Here is an 18276-nt window from a genome sequence, read left to right on the forward strand (position 1 = left end):
GTGAGGAATCGGGTCTCTACAGCGCATCGTCACCACCTCAGCTCAGTAAAAATCAGCTCAGTGAAGCAGCAGGCCACTGGAGGGTTATCCAGCCATTGAGATCCACACTACAAAACTATGATTGTCCAAACGCTTAAAATGACTTGGGTTCAAAATGAGAATCTGCCTTTGAGTAGAGATAACATGATTTATTCACTTCACTAAAAAAGAAAAAAAAGGATAACACTTAAGACATTAAATATAATACTTTGCAGTGACACAATGCACACATTTGCAAACACAGCCAAATTTTTTTTTAAGATTGTCTGAAAACTCAAGAAAAAATACAAAATGGATATAAACAACACATTTTCGGGAGCCTGTGATCAATATCAGTCACAAATTAAAAATCTGTTGGCCAATGCTAGCTAGCTTGTGACTGTAATGTTATTTGAGAGAGATTTGTTTAACAGCACAAATCAGTTATCCTGCTGTTATTCCTGCTAAATCAGTTTGTACTGTTCAGATTGTGTTAAAACAAAGCTAAAATTAAAGTCTGGCTTGAGTAACAGAGCTTGAGACAGACCAGTGCCACTAGTTAGCATCACACTCCCAAGGAATGTTGATGACATCAGTTGCAAAGTATCTATTGACCCTATCCATTAAAATTTATGATGTCAAGTCCAGACTGATATCTCTCTGTATTTTTTATTCAAAGTGATATCAGTCGAGTCATCACGACCATCATCACACCTTGAACCAGCCTCAAACATGGATGGCCAATCAGGTTTGTTTATGTCAGTGATGCATGTGAAAAGAAGGAGCTCATTGGTCACCCTTCATTTTGATCAAAATGACGTCTCTCACCTCAGATAAACAGAGTTTAGTGCTTCGCTCATTTATTCTGCAGAAATCCTCCATGTGATATTTTTTTCCTTTCTTCTTTCATGGTACAGATGGACCATATGTGTCCTTGAATGGCTAATCCAATTGTGAATCATGCCTATCTGAAAATGGGGAAGCTCAGACAGGTGCCCAGACTCACATCTTTGTGGAGTATTGGACTATGGATTATGGATCTCAGGCAAATTATCTAATCTTTTTTGATAAACAATATTTCATGTTAAATATAAAATATGTATTAGGTAGATCATATTCAAATTTAAATGATTATTGTCAGCATAAAAAATGTATTACAAAAAGGTGTCATAGGGTCAACATTTCCTTTTTCAATGTAAATTGCCATTCCATTGAACTATTTTGTTCACATAAAGCTAATTTGAGGATTTAGGGAGTTCTATCTTCTGAAACATTTGGTGAATGTCTCTTCCCACTCTTCACCCCCATTTCACAAATACATCTCATGCAATGGATCCTATAGGCCAAAATAATCTAAAAAATAAAACACCTACTCAAAAACAGCATCCCGAACCCAAGTCATTTTTATCATCGGGCAAACTTCACATTTTGCAGTGCACAGTCTTGTCTCCTTGGTGCCTGAGGTCAGAGGTTGTACGGGTGCCTCTTGGGGTCACATAATAGTGCAGCGGTTTCTCTGCAGAGCTCCCTGCAGTCTAATCGAGGTGTGGTTCTGTCGCACGCCCCGGGCCACAGCAATGCCCAGCAGCTCCTTGAAGAGCAGGACCACGTGCCAGTTGAACTTAGCCGAGCACTCCACGTAGCCGCACTTCCACGTCTTCTTGACCAGGACAGAGACGGCACGACGGGGCATGAAGCGCTGACGCTGCAGGTCACGCTTGTTCCCCACCACTAGGATGGGCACCTCACTGCTGCTGCCCTCCCTGTATATAAGCACATAGACACAAGGAGATCAGTCAGGCAGTAGCAAATACGGAAACATATGCACCTGCACCAACTGTGGGCATAGTCTTAAAGAGGGGGGTAATAAGTAAAATCTATTTTTGGAGCTTTCTCCCAATGTTGTAACATTGTTCACTCACTTCAAAAAAGTGCCTGAAGAGGTTATACATGTCATTCATGTTTGAATCTTTTAGTGATCTCTCCCTTATGGTTAGCTGTAAGATTCTGTCCAATGCTCAGCCCACAAGCCTACATCACCCATGATCCCACACAGCAATCCTCCATAAATATACAAACGCATGATACAAAACTTTACACAACAACTTAACAAACCTGATGCAATGTGCAGTGGTTTCATTAGTGGGATGCACGCTGATTGCATTGTGATAGCACTCTGAAGGGGGGATGACTTGATGAGAGCAAAAGGAGGGGATACTCAGAGCATCAAAAATCAATGTTAAACTTATAAAGCATGTTAATACATTATTTTCAGCGAATATAGCATTTTCAAAACAGTAAAAGGTAACATCATGCCAAGATCCCAGTCTGCCTTGTGTTTTGTGCTGTTTTCCTCTCCCATCTGTGTCAGAGCCTGGAGCTGGGCGGAGATTCTGGCTCCTCCCATGCACACCTGCAACTAATCTCTAATCAAGCTTCACCTGGGGAGGACAAAGGGACCAAGGACCTGACACTCAGTGCCAGATTGTCTGCATATCCACAGTGGTACAGCTCTCATGTTTTGCATTTGTTACTTTTCACTAAGTTGTATGTTTTTTGCTCCTCGTCAGATCTCGCTTCTTAGACTGCTCAGCTGCTCTGCCTCTGACCCAGCTCTCCACGACCAGTACAAACCTCACCATCTCCAACCCAGTTCCCTTTGACTGGTATAGATTACCTCATCTCTGGCCACAATCCGCTCAAGGACTACTGCAAACAACCCTGCTCTCAACTGTCTGATCCATCTTCCTTCATTTGCATATTACAATCTGTAAATAAACATTGTTAAACTTTTACCTGATTTTTTAATCTTTGGTTCCCCTGGTCCCCCATTTAATAGCCCGTAGAAGTAATACCCTCATATGATGCATTATTGTGGCATTAACTCTTTTGTAAACATTCTTTTGGTCACCTTGAGATTTGCACATTTTGTCTCAGAGAATCTTCAAGATGCATGTGCTCATGGGTAATTTAACAAATGCCTCGTATGTGACAGCTGTGATTACAGAAAGGTAACGCTTGAGTGACTTCCATCCGCAGCTGGAGCAGCAGATATGTCAGATGCCCTGAAGAACAAGTGAAGCACAGCGGTGTGCAAACATGTGATGTGCAGGGGATGGTTTGCATTTCATGGGTAACAGCACATCCTAAATGCAGTGGAAACAGAGCTAGAGAGACACTGTCCCATAGAGACAATGCATCCTGCCATAGCGTTGAGGTGCACTTTTAAGGGCATATTTTAAAGGTGCAGTACATTACATTTGTTGTGGAGGGTATACAACCTGCCTGTTTCCACTGATATGTTATTGCTTTGCCTGAATTGTTCCGCAGTGTGGTACAGGCCTTGCTTATCTTGCATTATCCATTTCAAATCTTTGAATGCTCAAAACACCCTAGGAACATGCACTCTTACAGTAAGTGGACTCGCTTCTCTACAGATCTGACCTGTAGTTTGGCCTAGTAGTGTCATCTGTTGTTTCCATGAAGATAGGAAATGACAGCACATTTCCCCTTGTATTAATCAAACACATTTTTTCTGATTTGATTGGCATTCTTGGATATTTATATACATTTTAGCCATTGGACCACTTCATTCTTCTCCATGTCTTCGTATCTGTATGTGGTACAATATATACCCTTAAGTCTGTGTTTGCTCTTGTACTTTATTTATTTATTGTTTAGCAAAAAATAAATAATTAAATTAAAGCCGCAAGAGGCATCGAACTGCCCTCGCAGGCCGTGCTTCGCACTCGGCCGACCCGGCACTCCCTACAGGAGGCGCTAACATGCCAGTTTTGTCCGTGTTATTGCAGCTTTGGGCTGTACTTGTCACTAAACAAAGTCTACACAAGGTGGAAGGACTGATTCACAAACATGCAAAAACATGGGTTTTTCAGGCATCACCATGTCAACACCATCAGCGAAAACGCTGAGTCTGCATTTTGGAATTTTCAATCCGAGATGGCCGACTTCCGATGTGTCAGGGGGCGAGGCCATAATAATATTTTTTTTGTTTGGCATCACTTGTACCGAATTTCGTGGTTCTACGGCAAAGTTGACGTCGGGACGTCTCCCATTGACGCAATGTATTTTGACAAAATTTGGTGAGTTTTTGAATATGCTCAGGGAGTCAAATTCCTGCTCAAAGAGCAGAAGAAGAAGAAAAAAATTAAAGCCGCAAGCGGCATCGAATGGCCCTTGCTTTGCAGTCGGCTGACCCGGCACTCCCTCTGGGAGGCGCTGGTGTGCCATTTGCCTCTGTTTTATTGCGGCTTTGGACTCCATTTGGCACCAAACAAGTCAAAAGACATTGGAAGTGCTGATGCACATAATGCAAAAACATGGGTTTTCCAGGCATCGCCATGGCAACACCGTGCAAAATACAAACTTGGCCCAACGGAACTTTTTTGACGGGGACAACCTGAAGAATCACTGTACCAAATTTGACATTCCTCAATGAAGCGAATAAGTCGTTATAAGACTTTGAAATGTATAAAAATTTGGAAATTTCTCCCAATAGGATAACATGGGTTGTTTTGCCCATCGCCATGGCAACCCAGTGAAAAAATATGACATGAGTTGTATTGACTTTTTTGATCAGGATGACATAAAGAGTCATTGCACCAATTTTCACAATATTCCATGAAACTAATATTTTTTATGATGAATGGGAAAATGTGTTTACATTCCCATTAGGATAATATTGTTTAGTTTATTACTTTATTTGAAGGGACAGTGTGCCAAAAACATTGATAGATGCTTTGCACCAGATTATAGCCGAAGCTAGTTTCCAGTGGTTGCCATGGCAACACGGTGCAAAAAAACCACATGGGTCTGATTGACTTTATTGGTTGTGATGACCCAGTGGAATTTTGTGCCAAATTTGGTAACATTTTGGAAAACAAAATTTTTGGCCCTCCATACAAATATATTAGATATTCTGTAGGGGGCGCTATTGCGCCAATTTAGTTTCTTTCATAATGAGTAGGTTTAGGCCAGAAAGTTTTACAACTGATTCAAATTTGAGCAAAATCTGACTTTGATTGTGCAAATGGGAGCAAATTTTGACATGTGAAAATTCCAAAGATTCGCAGGTAAACCATGATAGGCATCATCATAAATTGGATAACTTTTGATGCCCCACTTGTTTAGATGATGTACAGTGAATTTCAGCCCTGCAGGTGAAGAGCCTTCAGAGGAGTTGATTAAAATGCGACATCAGCGAAAATGCTGACTTTGCATTTCGGAACTTTCAATCCAAAATGGTCGACTTCCGGTTTGTCAAGGGGCGTGGCCATAATATTTTTTGTTTGGCATCACTTCGCCCATTGACTCAATGTTGACGCTGTCATGCTAGCAAGAACAAATATGGATATCCCATGCCTACGGCGTGGGTTGCTAGGATACAGGAGTCTGTGCAAGGGGCTTCGCCCATGCACTCATCGTTGCGGAAGCAATAGGCCCTACGCCCTGTATGGCCTCGGGTCTAAAAATGTAAATGTATAAATGCAAAACAGATGTGGAACTGTTACTGATGCTGAGACAAGCATCTGGCAAACTCCATAGTGCCCCTTTAATTTTCTAAACATAAAGACAGACTTTAAACTGTACCATTAACAAGGAACATCACAAAGTCTTCCTCTATGCTCTGCTCCAAACTTTTTTTTTTTTTTTTTTATTGTACTGGCAGAGGATTGGCCTCTGGATTAAGAAGAAAAAAGTATATCCTTTACTATTTAAAATAATTTGATTCTGTATTGATTATAATCTCAGTAGGCAGGCTAACAGTCCGCTTCATTGAACAGCCCTCCCTTTTGGCCTGTCTTGTGGTTACTTTGCAGCGACTACTTGAAACCACAATGCCTTATTAGGACATGAGTGGTGAAAGCTGAGGGGCACACAGACGGAGGTGCAGACAGCTCAGTGCTTTAAAAAGACCAAACTCTCAGGTCTCTCTTCACACATCCACTAACAATGGGCTCAGATATTCTCCTCAGGACACACAGTAACAGGACAGAGAGGGATCACTTCATTCATCCACTACTCGGACAGAATGAAACCATGAGGTGATCATACACGTGCACAAAGCCCCTGAGTCAACACAGACATTGCTCTCAGTTCCACCTGCTAGCCATTCAAATGCTATCAGGGATTCATATTACTATAAGACTGGGATCATTAGGGCTTGTTGTTCCTAGTACTACGCTTTTATGGATTGTCTGATATTTTTTCTGGGATCAACTGTAGGCACTCCTCCAGTTTGGGGGTGAGTGCTCCGATGACCAGTGGCATAAATGATGCCTTCACCCACCAAGGCTTCTCCAGTTCTTCTTTTAGCTCCTGCTATTTCTCTAGTTTCTCATTTTCCCATTACTTGGTACTGCAATGTCCACCACAGCGGCTTTGCTGTGTTGTTGATGAAAAAACAAGGCACATGAACATAATGATAATAAGGTTGGTATGCATCAAGAAAGGTGTATCAGTAGTCAAAATAGTGATAATAGTAGTACAATATACATAAAAGACAATGAGGAAGAGGAGGCCAGACCAAAAAATAATCAAATATATAAATAATACAAAATAGTTAAACAATTTCGTTTACCCAGCCATCAACAGCTATGTTGTTATTCACAAGAAATTTGTAGAATATTGTCCATATTTCCCAAAACTTGTCAAGTTTGTTTTTTGTAGAGTAGCTTATCTTTTCCAATGCCAGATAGAAAGTTATTCCTTTCAACCATTGAGCAGCAGTACAAGGAATTTCTGATTTCCACGATGTCGCTATACAACGTTTAGCTTCCAGATAACAAATATTCGGTAAAGACACATTGTAACAGTCCCTCACATTTATGTGTTCAATGTAATGTTTGTCTTTAAATTTCGCATTTACTCCATCTAGTGGAGAAACCCACGGAACAAACAATTTAAATAAAGTTCCACCCGACCCTAATTAGATGCGCACTCAGCCATCAGCATTTTGCCACAGCCACGTTTCAAGATCTCAGAATAAGAAGAAAGAGCCCAAGTATCAATTAGCCCCTCGTGGATGTCGGTTCACGAGGTTTGTGTACTTTTATTTTTTGTGTGATTTAAGTTTTATGTAATGTGTATGTATTGTTTGAAATTCATTTATATTTATGTATTGTTTCTTTTTCGTGATAGTTCTCACGGGTTGTTAAAGAGAAGAATAAACCCTGTTTTCTCTACCTCGTGCTCATGCTAAATCCTTGAGGGTGCTACAGTGAGAACTCTTCTGCTCCGCATGGGTAGACGAGACGGTCCCAGCGCCAGCAATTGGAGGGACGACAGCGCCTCCATAAGCCACGGCCAAACGCACGTAAAGACGCAACAACCGCGGGAAATCCAGGTTCTCCCAAATGAATGTTGCATCAAGGACTTTCATTAAGATTATTTCATAAGCAAATAAGACAAGTTGAAAAGAGACTGCAATAAGATATTTTTGTTTCTGTTTTGATCAAAAGGACTGAGATCATTTTATTTTCCTTCTGTTCAAGTTGAAGTGTTTTTATACAATAGTAACATTTATTTCGTGTTAAGTAACCTGGATATTGTTCATAGTCAATGATTCCTGGTAACAGTAATGAGATGATGTAAGATTACTGGTTTATTCAAGACATGTAATGGTTGCTCATAGCATACAGTGAATTAAGTTCATTATTTAAGTTATAGTAGAAGGATAATATGATATTTTACCATGCCTTTAAGTTAAAGTTGTATTAGTAACCAACCCAACATTTAACTGTTCCCTTACTACAAAATACTTACTAATCTAAATCACTGCCTTGAATGCTTAAACTCAAACCCAAAACTAAACAATGGCAGAATTTGATGTTTTGTCCGAAGTTGGTGAAGATGGTGATGCAACACTTAAGTTAAATGAGCAACCACCAGAAGCTGAATGCGCTGGAGATGATATCCCCACTACCTCACAAGATGCACAAAGGAGCCATAGAGTCCATACGCTAACGGAAAAAAAGGGCAAGAGCTGCACGATGAGCAAGTAAAGAAGGCCGCACATCGCTTCAGCACGTGCTATGAGAAGTGGAAGGCTATAACTAAAGAGGCTAAGAAAGCTATGGACGGACAATGCTCAAAAGATCTTCTCCATGAACATGTCACCAAGATAACAAGTGCTGCAAACAATGTCTGCAATGCATATGATAATTTAAGACGCATTGACTCTCCTGACAATGATACAAGACGCAGGATGGACACGTGTGATGCAGTAACAAGAACTATCATTGAAGCTCCTGAAAGGTCCCAAAAGGCAAAAAGTGTAGAAGGTCAAGGGAATGAAGAAGTATGGAAAGACGCAGAATCACTGTTTAAGTCTGCAGCCCCAGCAAAGATGAGTGTTAGGTCTCACCACAGTAGTTCTTCTTTTGCAAAGACACTTTCTAGGCATTCAAGCAGGAATTCTATTAAAAGACAAGAGGCAGCAGATGAAGTCGCTGCAAATGAAGCTGCCTTGGAAGTTCTGCTTGAACAAGAAAATCAATTAAAGGAAATTGAAATACAAGAAGCAGAAATTGCACAGAAGCAAAGAGCTGGAAGCAAGGCGTAGAGAAGTAAACTGGCTAGAGATGATTAAAAGACTTAAAGCTGCTAAGGCAAGACAACAAGTATATGAGCAGAGTGAATGTTCAGATGAAGAAATATATGGTCTGCTTCACCAGCACACCTCTGACAAGGAAAATGAGGTCAAGTCTGAAACCAAAAGCTCACCCCTCAGAATGCCTTTTGCACCTCAAAATATGACTCTCACACAAGAAGTCAACACAACAGAGCTAGTAAGAGCCTTTGCAGAGTCTCTCAATGCAAGTCGTCTCCCAGTCCCTGAGCCGATTATATTCAGTGGCGACCCACTCAGATACAATGACTGGAAGATTTCCTTTCAGACTCTCATTGACAGGAAGGCCATACCAGCTGAAGAGAAGACGTACTACTTGCGAAAGTATGTGGGTGGACCTGCCAGAAGAGCCATAGAAAGCTACTTTCTTCTTGGCACAGAATCAGCCTACCATGCAGCATGGACAGTTCTTGAAGAGAGGTATGGTAATCCATTCATCATTGCTAAAGCATTCAGAGACAAACTCGATGCATGGCCAAGGATAAATTCCAAAGGCAATGTGGAACTTCAAGAATATGCTGACTTTCTTCGCAGTTGTATGGCAGCCATGCCACAGATCAAAGGTCTTGAAGTACTCAATGACTGCAATGAAAATCAAAAAATGTTCAAGAAACTTCCTGACTGGCTCACATCAAGGTCGAACAGAAAAGTTACGGAAGTGCAAGAAGAGAGCCACACATTTCCAAGTTTCAGCCACTTTGTTGAATTAATCTCACGCGAAGCCAAAATTGCATGTAACCCCATAACATCTCTCTATGCTTTGAAACCAAGTGAAGGTGAAAGGACAAGGGTGCCAAGAAACAGAAGTCATGGAGCAAAGGTTATGGCAATAAACTCCAATGAAAAGGCTGTCAATGTAAGCTGTGTCTACTGTGAGAAGGCAGGCCACAGTCTACAAAAGTGTTTTAAGTTTATGAATGAGAACATTGAAGAAAGACTAAAGTTTGTACAAGAGAAGAAGTTATGCTTTGGCTGCTTGAAGTCAGGCCATCACTCTAAAGATTGTGAAAACAGAGAAACCTGTGGCACATGCACGAAAAAACACCCAACAAGTCTTCATGACACTCGCACTAAAGAAGAAAGAACTCAGCCAAAAAACAATCAAGCAAAGAGCGGTGACAAGACAAAGCAAAGGAAACCAGATTCAATCTCACCAGACACAAATGTCACAAAACCAACAAGTGAAGCAACTTCTAATAGAGTAATGCAGAACGTCAAGGATACTCACACGTCCTCTATCGTTCCAGTGTGGGTTTCAGCTGAAAGCAAGCCAGAGCGCAAAGTTCTAGTGTATGCACTCCTTGATACACAGAGTGACACGACCTTCATCTTACAAGAAACAGCAAGAGATCTGCATACTGTATGTCAACCAGTTCAGTTAAAACTTACCACAATGTCATCAAGAAACGCAGTTGTGTCCTGTCTGTTACTTTGCAAGTAAGAGGATTTTATTCAGACATAGTCATTCCTCTGCCAGTAGTGTATGCAAGAGACTTCATTCCAGCAAATTGAGATCATATTCCAACACCAGGAACTGCAAATGCTTGGCCCCATCTCAAACACATTGCTGATGAAATTGCTCCTCTTCAAAGTTGTGATGTTGGCCTTTTGATTGTGTAAGAAATGTTCATTTCTGATGCAAGCGTCAAAGAGGACTAAGAGACTAAAGTATAAGTCAGAAGGGTTTAATGAGTTCATCACAGGTAAAGTTAACAATGGAGCATCGGACTCTCGGGAAAGGATAGGAAGAGAGTCCTGAGATGTTTGTGTTTCCAGCTTTTATAGGCCTCCCAGAGGCGGGTCTTCTTCTCGTCAACATGTGGTTACACATTAAAAACCTTTTGGCAAAATCCAACAGTGTGTGTTTTTAAGTCAATCAATCTCATTGTGTTATGACCCTCTCAGGGTGGGGGTCACTCAGTCCTTGGTGAACAGGGCTACACATAGGAAATGGCCCTGATCATAGATGTTATCTTCTTGGCCCCAGTGCTCGCAGATTGCTTTTTGACCCTCTCAGGGTGGGGGTCAGACAGTCTTTGGTGAATAGGGCTACAGGCATCTGGGGTAGTATTACATTGTTAAAAAATACCTTACAATTCCCCCTTTTCACACCATGCTACATGGTGTGAACTCAACTATAAAAAATAAAAAGTAATATTTACAAGTAATAATAATGGAAGAAATTAAAAACATAATATTACATCCTAAACCATTTAAGGAAGTATAATACTAAGGATAATAACAAAAGCATACACATTCATGAGTAGAATAAATGAAAATAATTTTGCTAAATTAAAGTATGTGGATTTATGGGTACAAAATCTAAAAACCCATTTATTATAGTATTGACTTTTTTTTTTTTTTTTTCTTTCCACCTTCTGACTTAAATGGGAAAAGACAGTTTGTAGCCCCGCTCCCGGCAACCATCCAAAGACATCACATATACCCACAGTACTGTACATGATTATGCTATTATTAAACCAACCCAAAATCAAAAACATGAATTTCCCAAAACAACATTATATAGTATGTTTATACTGAATGTCCTCAGTCTCAGAGTCAGAAATAACTGTGATGTACATAGGAGGAGGGGTGTTAGAAGAAATAGGAAGTAGTGCCATTTGTTTTGCAGCAGTAACTTCTTTAGAAAAAGCTGTAGTCACACACCTTTCAACCATAGTACGAGCAAAAGGAATGAAACAACAGCCACAGACCATCAGTATGGTTAGAATTATGCTAAGAGAAGTGAAAAGCGAGAGAAATAAAGTTTTCCATTTACCGAAGGTATTAGAAAACCAATCACCTATTACATCATTAATTCCAGAGACAGTAAGCATCTGGTTTGAGTGATCTTTCATTTTATCTAAAAGTTCTTGGAGAGGCCCAACAGGGCCAGTGTTATTGGGTATGATTGTACAACACTGGTCACCAAAGAGTGAACATACACCTTGTTTTTCAGCTAAAAGCATGTCTAGAGCAATACGATTTTGGTAGGTCATTAACGTATTAGCATGTAGTTCTTCTTGTAATAGGAGTAAAGCAGCTCTAGTTAGATTGGCCTGATACATAACATTGTAATGAATATAATTAATTCTATCTACATTTTTATTAATGGTACACCACCAACAAAGAATAGATTTGAAACCTGCAGCCACTTGGTTAGCCATTTTATACTCATTGGGTACACCTCTAGGTATACCAATTGCATCAATATAGATATTAGCTGGGTTAGTGTCAATGTTGTCTATTACGGATCTTTTGGGTCTAGTTGAGTGTGTAATCTACTGAGGAAGAGAGGTTAGGAATAGGTAAGATAGAAAAAGTAGTAGAGAACATCACTCTCGCACAACGACCAGACCAGTGTATGGGCAAAGTAGCCAGTAAGTTAGTAGAGTTGCAAAGCCACCACATGTCAGCTACGGCAAAGTCTTGTCTCCTTAGAGGCCGTGTATGAATTAGTGGACATGTGGTAGTTTTCATACCAGTAACCGCACACGCAGAAGAATAATTCAGGGGAGCAAAGGAGTAACTATCATTAACTATAGCGATAGTAGAACACAGGGTTGCTGTAAGATTTCCAACAAAAGTAGATTGATAGGTGTGGGCTCTTTGTATGCATTCTAATTGTACTGTGGGCAATTTGGAAAAGTGAGGTGGATTTATATTTGCAGGCATATATGGCCAGTGAAAATGGCTACAAAGATTATTTCGTGTAGGTTTGCCAAAAGTATCAGGCTTGGTATAAAGAGACCATGACATATAAGCAAGACATTCAGTAGGGGGCATGAGACTAGTAGACAGTTTAATACAGTGACTGCCTTTGTTCCATACAATAGTTTTATTATTTTCAGTACTTTTTATTATGCCTTGACCACCTGCTTTACATGTTTCCCAGGAACAATTAACAGAGGCTAGGTATTGGTTATAATTTTTTACAATGTGAGAGCGTGAGAAGTTATAATGATCAGAAATATAAGAGAAGGGTATGGGAACTAAATACTCTGGTTTTGGATAAGCAGGTGCACATGCTAGACAGGGCTGTCCTGGGAGATATAAATCAGCGCTAGTGGAGAGCCAATTATACCATTTGTTTTTCGTGGCAACATTAAGAAATTTTGTGGCATTCCAAATCAATGATAATGGGACCTCAACCCCTCTTTCAGTCCTATTATTTAATGAATTGCTAGAATATATAAAGCTAGTGAGTTGGTTTACTTCAAAATACCAGATAATAGGTGGCATGAGCACTATGGTAAATAACAATACAACTAATGTAGTATCTCATGAGAGTACTCATACAATGCCACAGTCATAATTAACTAATCAAGTTTGGCCAAATCAGTTCTAATTTGTTTCAGAGTGCGTTCAGGAGGTTGAGCTCTGACGCAATGAGTAATGTGAATCCAGTGGCTCACTTTGCTTTTGTGGGCTTTGTCAATTTTTTCGATTCTAATAGCCCTTGAGCGAATGTTAAGTACCTTGTAAGGACCTACAAATTTGGGTTCAGTCCAATTAGGTTTAATACTTTTCACCAGTACCCAATCACCAGGTTTGATTGGGTCTTCCAAAGTTGACTCAGAGGAGGTCTCCAGGTTCAGGATCTGTTGGGAGAGAACTAAACTTAAATTAGTTAATGCTTTGTAATAGTCAGAGATTTCATGGTCTTGGTCATTTCTAGGTACACACACAACAGGTTGGAGAGGAGTGTCCATCCTTCTCCCAGTTAAGATCTCATGTGGAGAGAGATTGAGATGTTTATGTGGTGTGGATCGCATTGCCATCAGCGCTAATGGCAAGGCATCCAGCCATGTCATTTTGGTGGAGTTCATGATTTTAGCTAGATAGCTTTTCAATGTGCGATTTGCTCTTTCAACCAGGCCCTGGGATTGTGGGTGAAAGACTGTTCCAAAATGTTGTTTTATACCAAAATATTCACACACTGCTGTCATATTTTTGTTAGAAAAGTGTGTGCCATTATCAGATCTGATGGTACGGGGAAACCCATACCTAGGAACAAATTCTCTTGTTTAGTCACTTAATGACTAAATTAGCTGTCTCTCTCCTTACTGGGGTAACTTCGACCCATCTTGAGAAAGAGTTAGGTGCAACTAAACGTCCGTCATGATAGCACCAAAGTCCTTTTTCGTCCTTCTTCGCACCCTTGTCAGTCCAAACACTATGTTCATACGGTCCTGCGTGAGTCTGTAAGTCAATAATATCCTGCTCTGTCAACTTCACTGAATCTTTCTCTTCATCCATCTGCACACACATATACTTTTTACTTGGAGGTCCCTTATAACCTGCTGCCTTTTTTGCTGCTGCATCTGCTGCTTCATTCCCTCTAGCTATAAGTGTTGTTCTCTCTGCATGGCCCTTGCATTTTAATACAGCTACTTCAGATGGGAATTTAACAGCTTCTATCAATTCAGCCATTTCTTTGAGATGTTTAATAGGTTGTCCAGTGCTGGTTATGAATCCCTTACGCATCCAATGAGGGGCATCAATGTGTATTGCATGCGTTACGTAAGCAGAATCAGAATATATATTTGCTGTTTGATCTTTAGCTAATTGCAATGCTCTGGTTAAAGCTATGACTTCTGCTAATTGTGCTGAAGCCCCTGGCATAAGTATCTCTTTAGCTTCCATGATTTCAAACTTTTGTCCAGTGGCTTTCACTACTGCATATGATGTTCTAATTTTCCCTGTGTTATCTCTATAGCTACATCCATCACAAAACAGCATTAGTTGTGGGTTCTGCAGTGGTTCTGTATACAATGTTGGTACTAGAATCATGTCTAGTCGTGCTATGTCAGCGCAGTTGTGCGGTGTCCCTGTCCCTAGATCATTTGCCATATTGATGGTTGTGCCTTCAAATGTAATATGTGGCTGATCTAGTATTTGTTTGATTTTCTCTGTGCGTTGTTCTGAGAGTGTAAAAGCTACTGATTGTAAGTAGGCTGCTACTCCATGTTATGTATGTATGATTAGAGGATGACATTTCACTATGTGTGCTGTTTTAATTATGGCCATAGATATAGCTGCCACATGTTGTGTGCATGGTGGATGTCCTTTTTCTATATTGTCTAATTTAGCACTATGATACATAAGCACTTTACGTTGACCTGCCACACCGTCCCCCTTTTTCTGATAAAGTATTGCATTGCCAACTCCATTTTTCTCATACACATCTAGGTGAAAAGGTGAGGTATAATCTAGTACAGCCAAGTCACATGAATATGCCATCTGTTATTTCAAGGAAATAAATGCTTCCGCTGCTTTAATATTCCAGTTTAATTGAGCAGTAAGGTTAGTTGGCCCTGCCTCAGTTATTAGTGCTCTTAGTGGGGCTGTGTGGTTGACATATTCAGGTAAATAGTTCCTACTAAAACCTGTTAAACCTAAACATGTCTTTTACTAATTTAGGTTTAGGGTGGTGGAGTATGGTAGATCGATGTTGGTTTGAAACTGAGGAAGATGAGCCTGAAATTGATCTCCCAAGAAATACAACCCTTCGTCTTCCAAATTGTAATTTTGATTTACTAACTTTATACCCCTTCTCAGCCAATCGTAAAAGAGTGGAGTGGGTTGCGGTGAGAATGTCCTGTTCATTAGGGAAGGCTATGAGGATGTCATCTACATATTGTATAAGAACTGTACCACTTGGAAGCAAAAGGTCAGTAAGGTCTCTTTTCAAAGCCTGATTAAAATACCCTGGAGAGTGCACAAAACCTTGTGGTGCACGTGTATAAGTATACCGTTTCCAAATTTTTGTTTCTAATTTTGTTAACTGTGGCCATTCTGAATGTCGTTTCAAATATGTTGCATATGCATTATGTAGAAGCCCCAGTGCAACAGCTCTGATGTACAATGAAAAAATAACCTAAATAATGTTATATTGGTAAATGATTATTTTCAGGAATGGAGCAAAACTGTTTCAAATAAATGAATACACTTCTAAATTTTGTAATTGGGTTAAAAACAAAATATTTGACTGTGTGGATCCAAGAACAGGCTCCACAGTTTTATGGTGCAGCAGCCATGTTTAGACAGTCTTTAGATGCACCCAGAGAGCCACTGCACTCAGACCACGCCCACCCAGACACAACAGGCCAAAGACCCATCTCAAATCCACTTCAGTCAAAACTAAAATCTATTCAAAGTCTATTCCAACTTGCATGGACAAGTTGTTAATTTTCACCTCAAAAAATGCAGTTTGCATAAGAAATCTGTATCTATATTACAATATCCTAAAGTTAAAGTGAGGAATTTTCAATAATTATAAAGACATGGTTTGAATTGTTTACTTAAATTTCAGCATGATCTAATTAAACAAAAATTCTTCTAAAGTTTATGTGAATGCTCAAATAAATCATTACTGTCAGATGAGTTTAAAACATACTGCTCTTTATTTTTATATGCATACTTCTGATGAGTAAACTGTTCAGAGAGTGCAGGATTCTGAGAGTATGGTGATCTTTCATGCCTGACCCATGTAGGAGGGGTCAAAAGGTCAGTTGGAACTCTACCATAACCTGTGTTTGGTAGATCACTAATATGTAAACCTTTTGGCCTTGTAAATTTAGGTTTAACATCAGTTGTAAACGAAGTCTCATACAATGGTTTATCTATTTTTGTTTTTATTTTACTAGAAATGCTTATCATCACTTCTAAATTGTATTGTTTTTATTATTGATTCAGTGGGTGTAGGAGTTATTGAGCCTTTAGTGTTAATGCCCTTCACATTAACAAATTTCAGTGTTTTAACATCATCTGGGTCAATCAGTTGCCCTGTCATAGATGTTGCTCCTCCTGCACTGTCATCACTTGCTTCCGTATTATCATCAACCATTGTGTTTACTACTTTAATAGCTTCAATTGTTGTAGGTTCTTCTACTATGTCTACTAATCCTGCTTTAACTAATACCAATGGACATTGTGGTGTTGACTTGGATTCATTAGTTTTTATCAGTGTTGGGGGTGTAACAGCCCAAGTTTGTGAATTAGTAGCTTGAGTTAGTAATTTATGGGCCTCACTATAAGGTGAAAGGTCAGTATAAGGAGGAGGGAGATATGCATCTTCCCCCTTCTTATCTAAGGTCATGTCCCTTTCAGTTTTAGATTGCACCAATTGTATTTGTGGCGTCACTGTGGTGTTGTCATGATGTCTGTTTATTGCTGCCCTCCTGTACTCTCTCTTCCCCCTCCCTCACCTGCTTGTACCTGGAGCTGGGCGGAGCTTTTGGCTCCTCCCGCGCGCACCTGCTCTCCATCTGGCTAATCACCACACCTGCCATGGATAAGAGGAGATGGGGGAAGACACTCGGGGCGAGATCGTCTGTTTGGACTCACCCTGTTTGTGCTGTGTTTGTCGTCCTCTCTTGTTCCTGTCGTGCCTGCGTTCCTGGCATCCCTGTGTTCCTGTCGTGCTCCGGCCCTGGATGTCTCCTGCCTGCTCTGCCCTACGCCCGTCTGCTCTTGTCTGCATCCTTTGGTACGCTACACTCACCCGTTACGACAGAACGATCTCGCCAACTATGGACCAAGCAGACTCGGGGTCATCGGACAATACAACCAGCCCACCCTGCTTACCTGTCTGTCTCCGGTTCACGGGTCTGTTCCCCATTTGCTGTCCTGTACCAACCGGTCCACTTCCAACCTGTCTGCTCCTCGCCTGGACCGTTGTAGCTCCGCTGGACACCGTTTCCCATCCAGGGACCTCCTCGTGTCATCTGAACCTTGCCTGGACCGTTGTAGCTCCGCTGGACACCGTTTCCCGTCCAGGGACCTCCTCGTGTCATCTGCCCCTCGCCTGGACCGTCGCAGCTCCGCTGGACACTGTTCCCCATCCAGGGACCGCCTCGTGTCCTCTGCTCCCTCGTCAGGACAGTCGCAGCTCCGCTGGACATCATTCTCCGTCCAGGGACCTCTTCGTGTCCTCTGCCCCCTCGGTGGGACCCTCGCAGCTCCGCTGGACTCAGCTTTCCATCCAGGGACCTCGTTGTGTCGTCCGCCCGTTTCCCGGACCGTTGTTGCCCCACTGGACAGTCTACCAGCCCGCACCACTGACATTTTTGCCCCCCGTCCGGCTCCCCTCCGCCCACCCGTATCAATTTTTGGGCCACCTCCTGGTGGCCCCCTCTTAGGGTTAGAGGGTTAGGGTTAGGGTGTGCTGCTAATCAAGATTATCTAAGGTTCTTATGGTGGGAGAATGGTGACTTCAACACTCCTTTTGCAATCTACAGAATAAAAGTTCATCTGTTTGGTGCAGCTTCCTCCCTAGGCTGCGCTAACTATGGCCTCAAGCACTTAGCAACTGAAGGAGAAGGACGCGTCAGTGAAGAAACCATCAAGTTTATTAAAACAAACTTCTATGTCGACGATGGTTTAGCAAGTGTCAATACAGAAAGTCAAGCTATACATCTAGTAAAGGAGGCACGTGAGCTCTGTTGTACTGGCAGTCTTCAGTTACACAAGTTTATCTCAAACAGCACCAAGGTCCTAGATTCACTGCCGAAAGAAGAATGTGCTGTAGCTGCCAAAAAACTGGACATGGCTTTGAGTGAAGTGCAAATGGAGAGAGCACTAGGTGTGCAATGGTGTGTGGAATC

The 18276-nt window shown here is 41.1% G+C and overlaps 1 protein-coding gene across 2 annotated transcripts in view; it reads right to left on the minus strand.

Moving 5' to 3' along the window:
- Nucleotides 1-928: 928 nt before the first annotated feature.
- The window catches only part of rasl10a (RAS-like, family 10, member A), a 63967-nt gene continuing 46619 nt past the window's right edge, over nt 929-18276 (minus strand). Inside the window, exons 3-4 of one of the 2 annotated variants that reach the window (XM_033972996.2) lie at nt 9714-9722; nt 1492-1772 (exon numbers count right to left, since the gene is read on the minus strand). In XM_033972996.2, the coding sequence (XP_033828887.1) occupies nt 1511-1772; nt 9714-9722 (271 nt within the window). In that variant the 3' untranslated portion in view covers nt 1492-1510. Of the gene's footprint in view, nt 1782-9713; nt 9723-18276 lie in introns of both variants that reach the window. The other variant, XM_055224498.1, reaches the window with a different exon arrangement.

This window comes from Periophthalmus magnuspinnatus, chromosome 9 (genome assembly GCF_009829125.3).
Source record: "Periophthalmus magnuspinnatus isolate fPerMag1 chromosome 9, fPerMag1.2.pri, whole genome shotgun sequence".
NCBI classification, from domain to species: domain Eukaryota; kingdom Metazoa; phylum Chordata; class Actinopteri; order Gobiiformes; family Gobiidae; genus Periophthalmus; species Periophthalmus magnuspinnatus.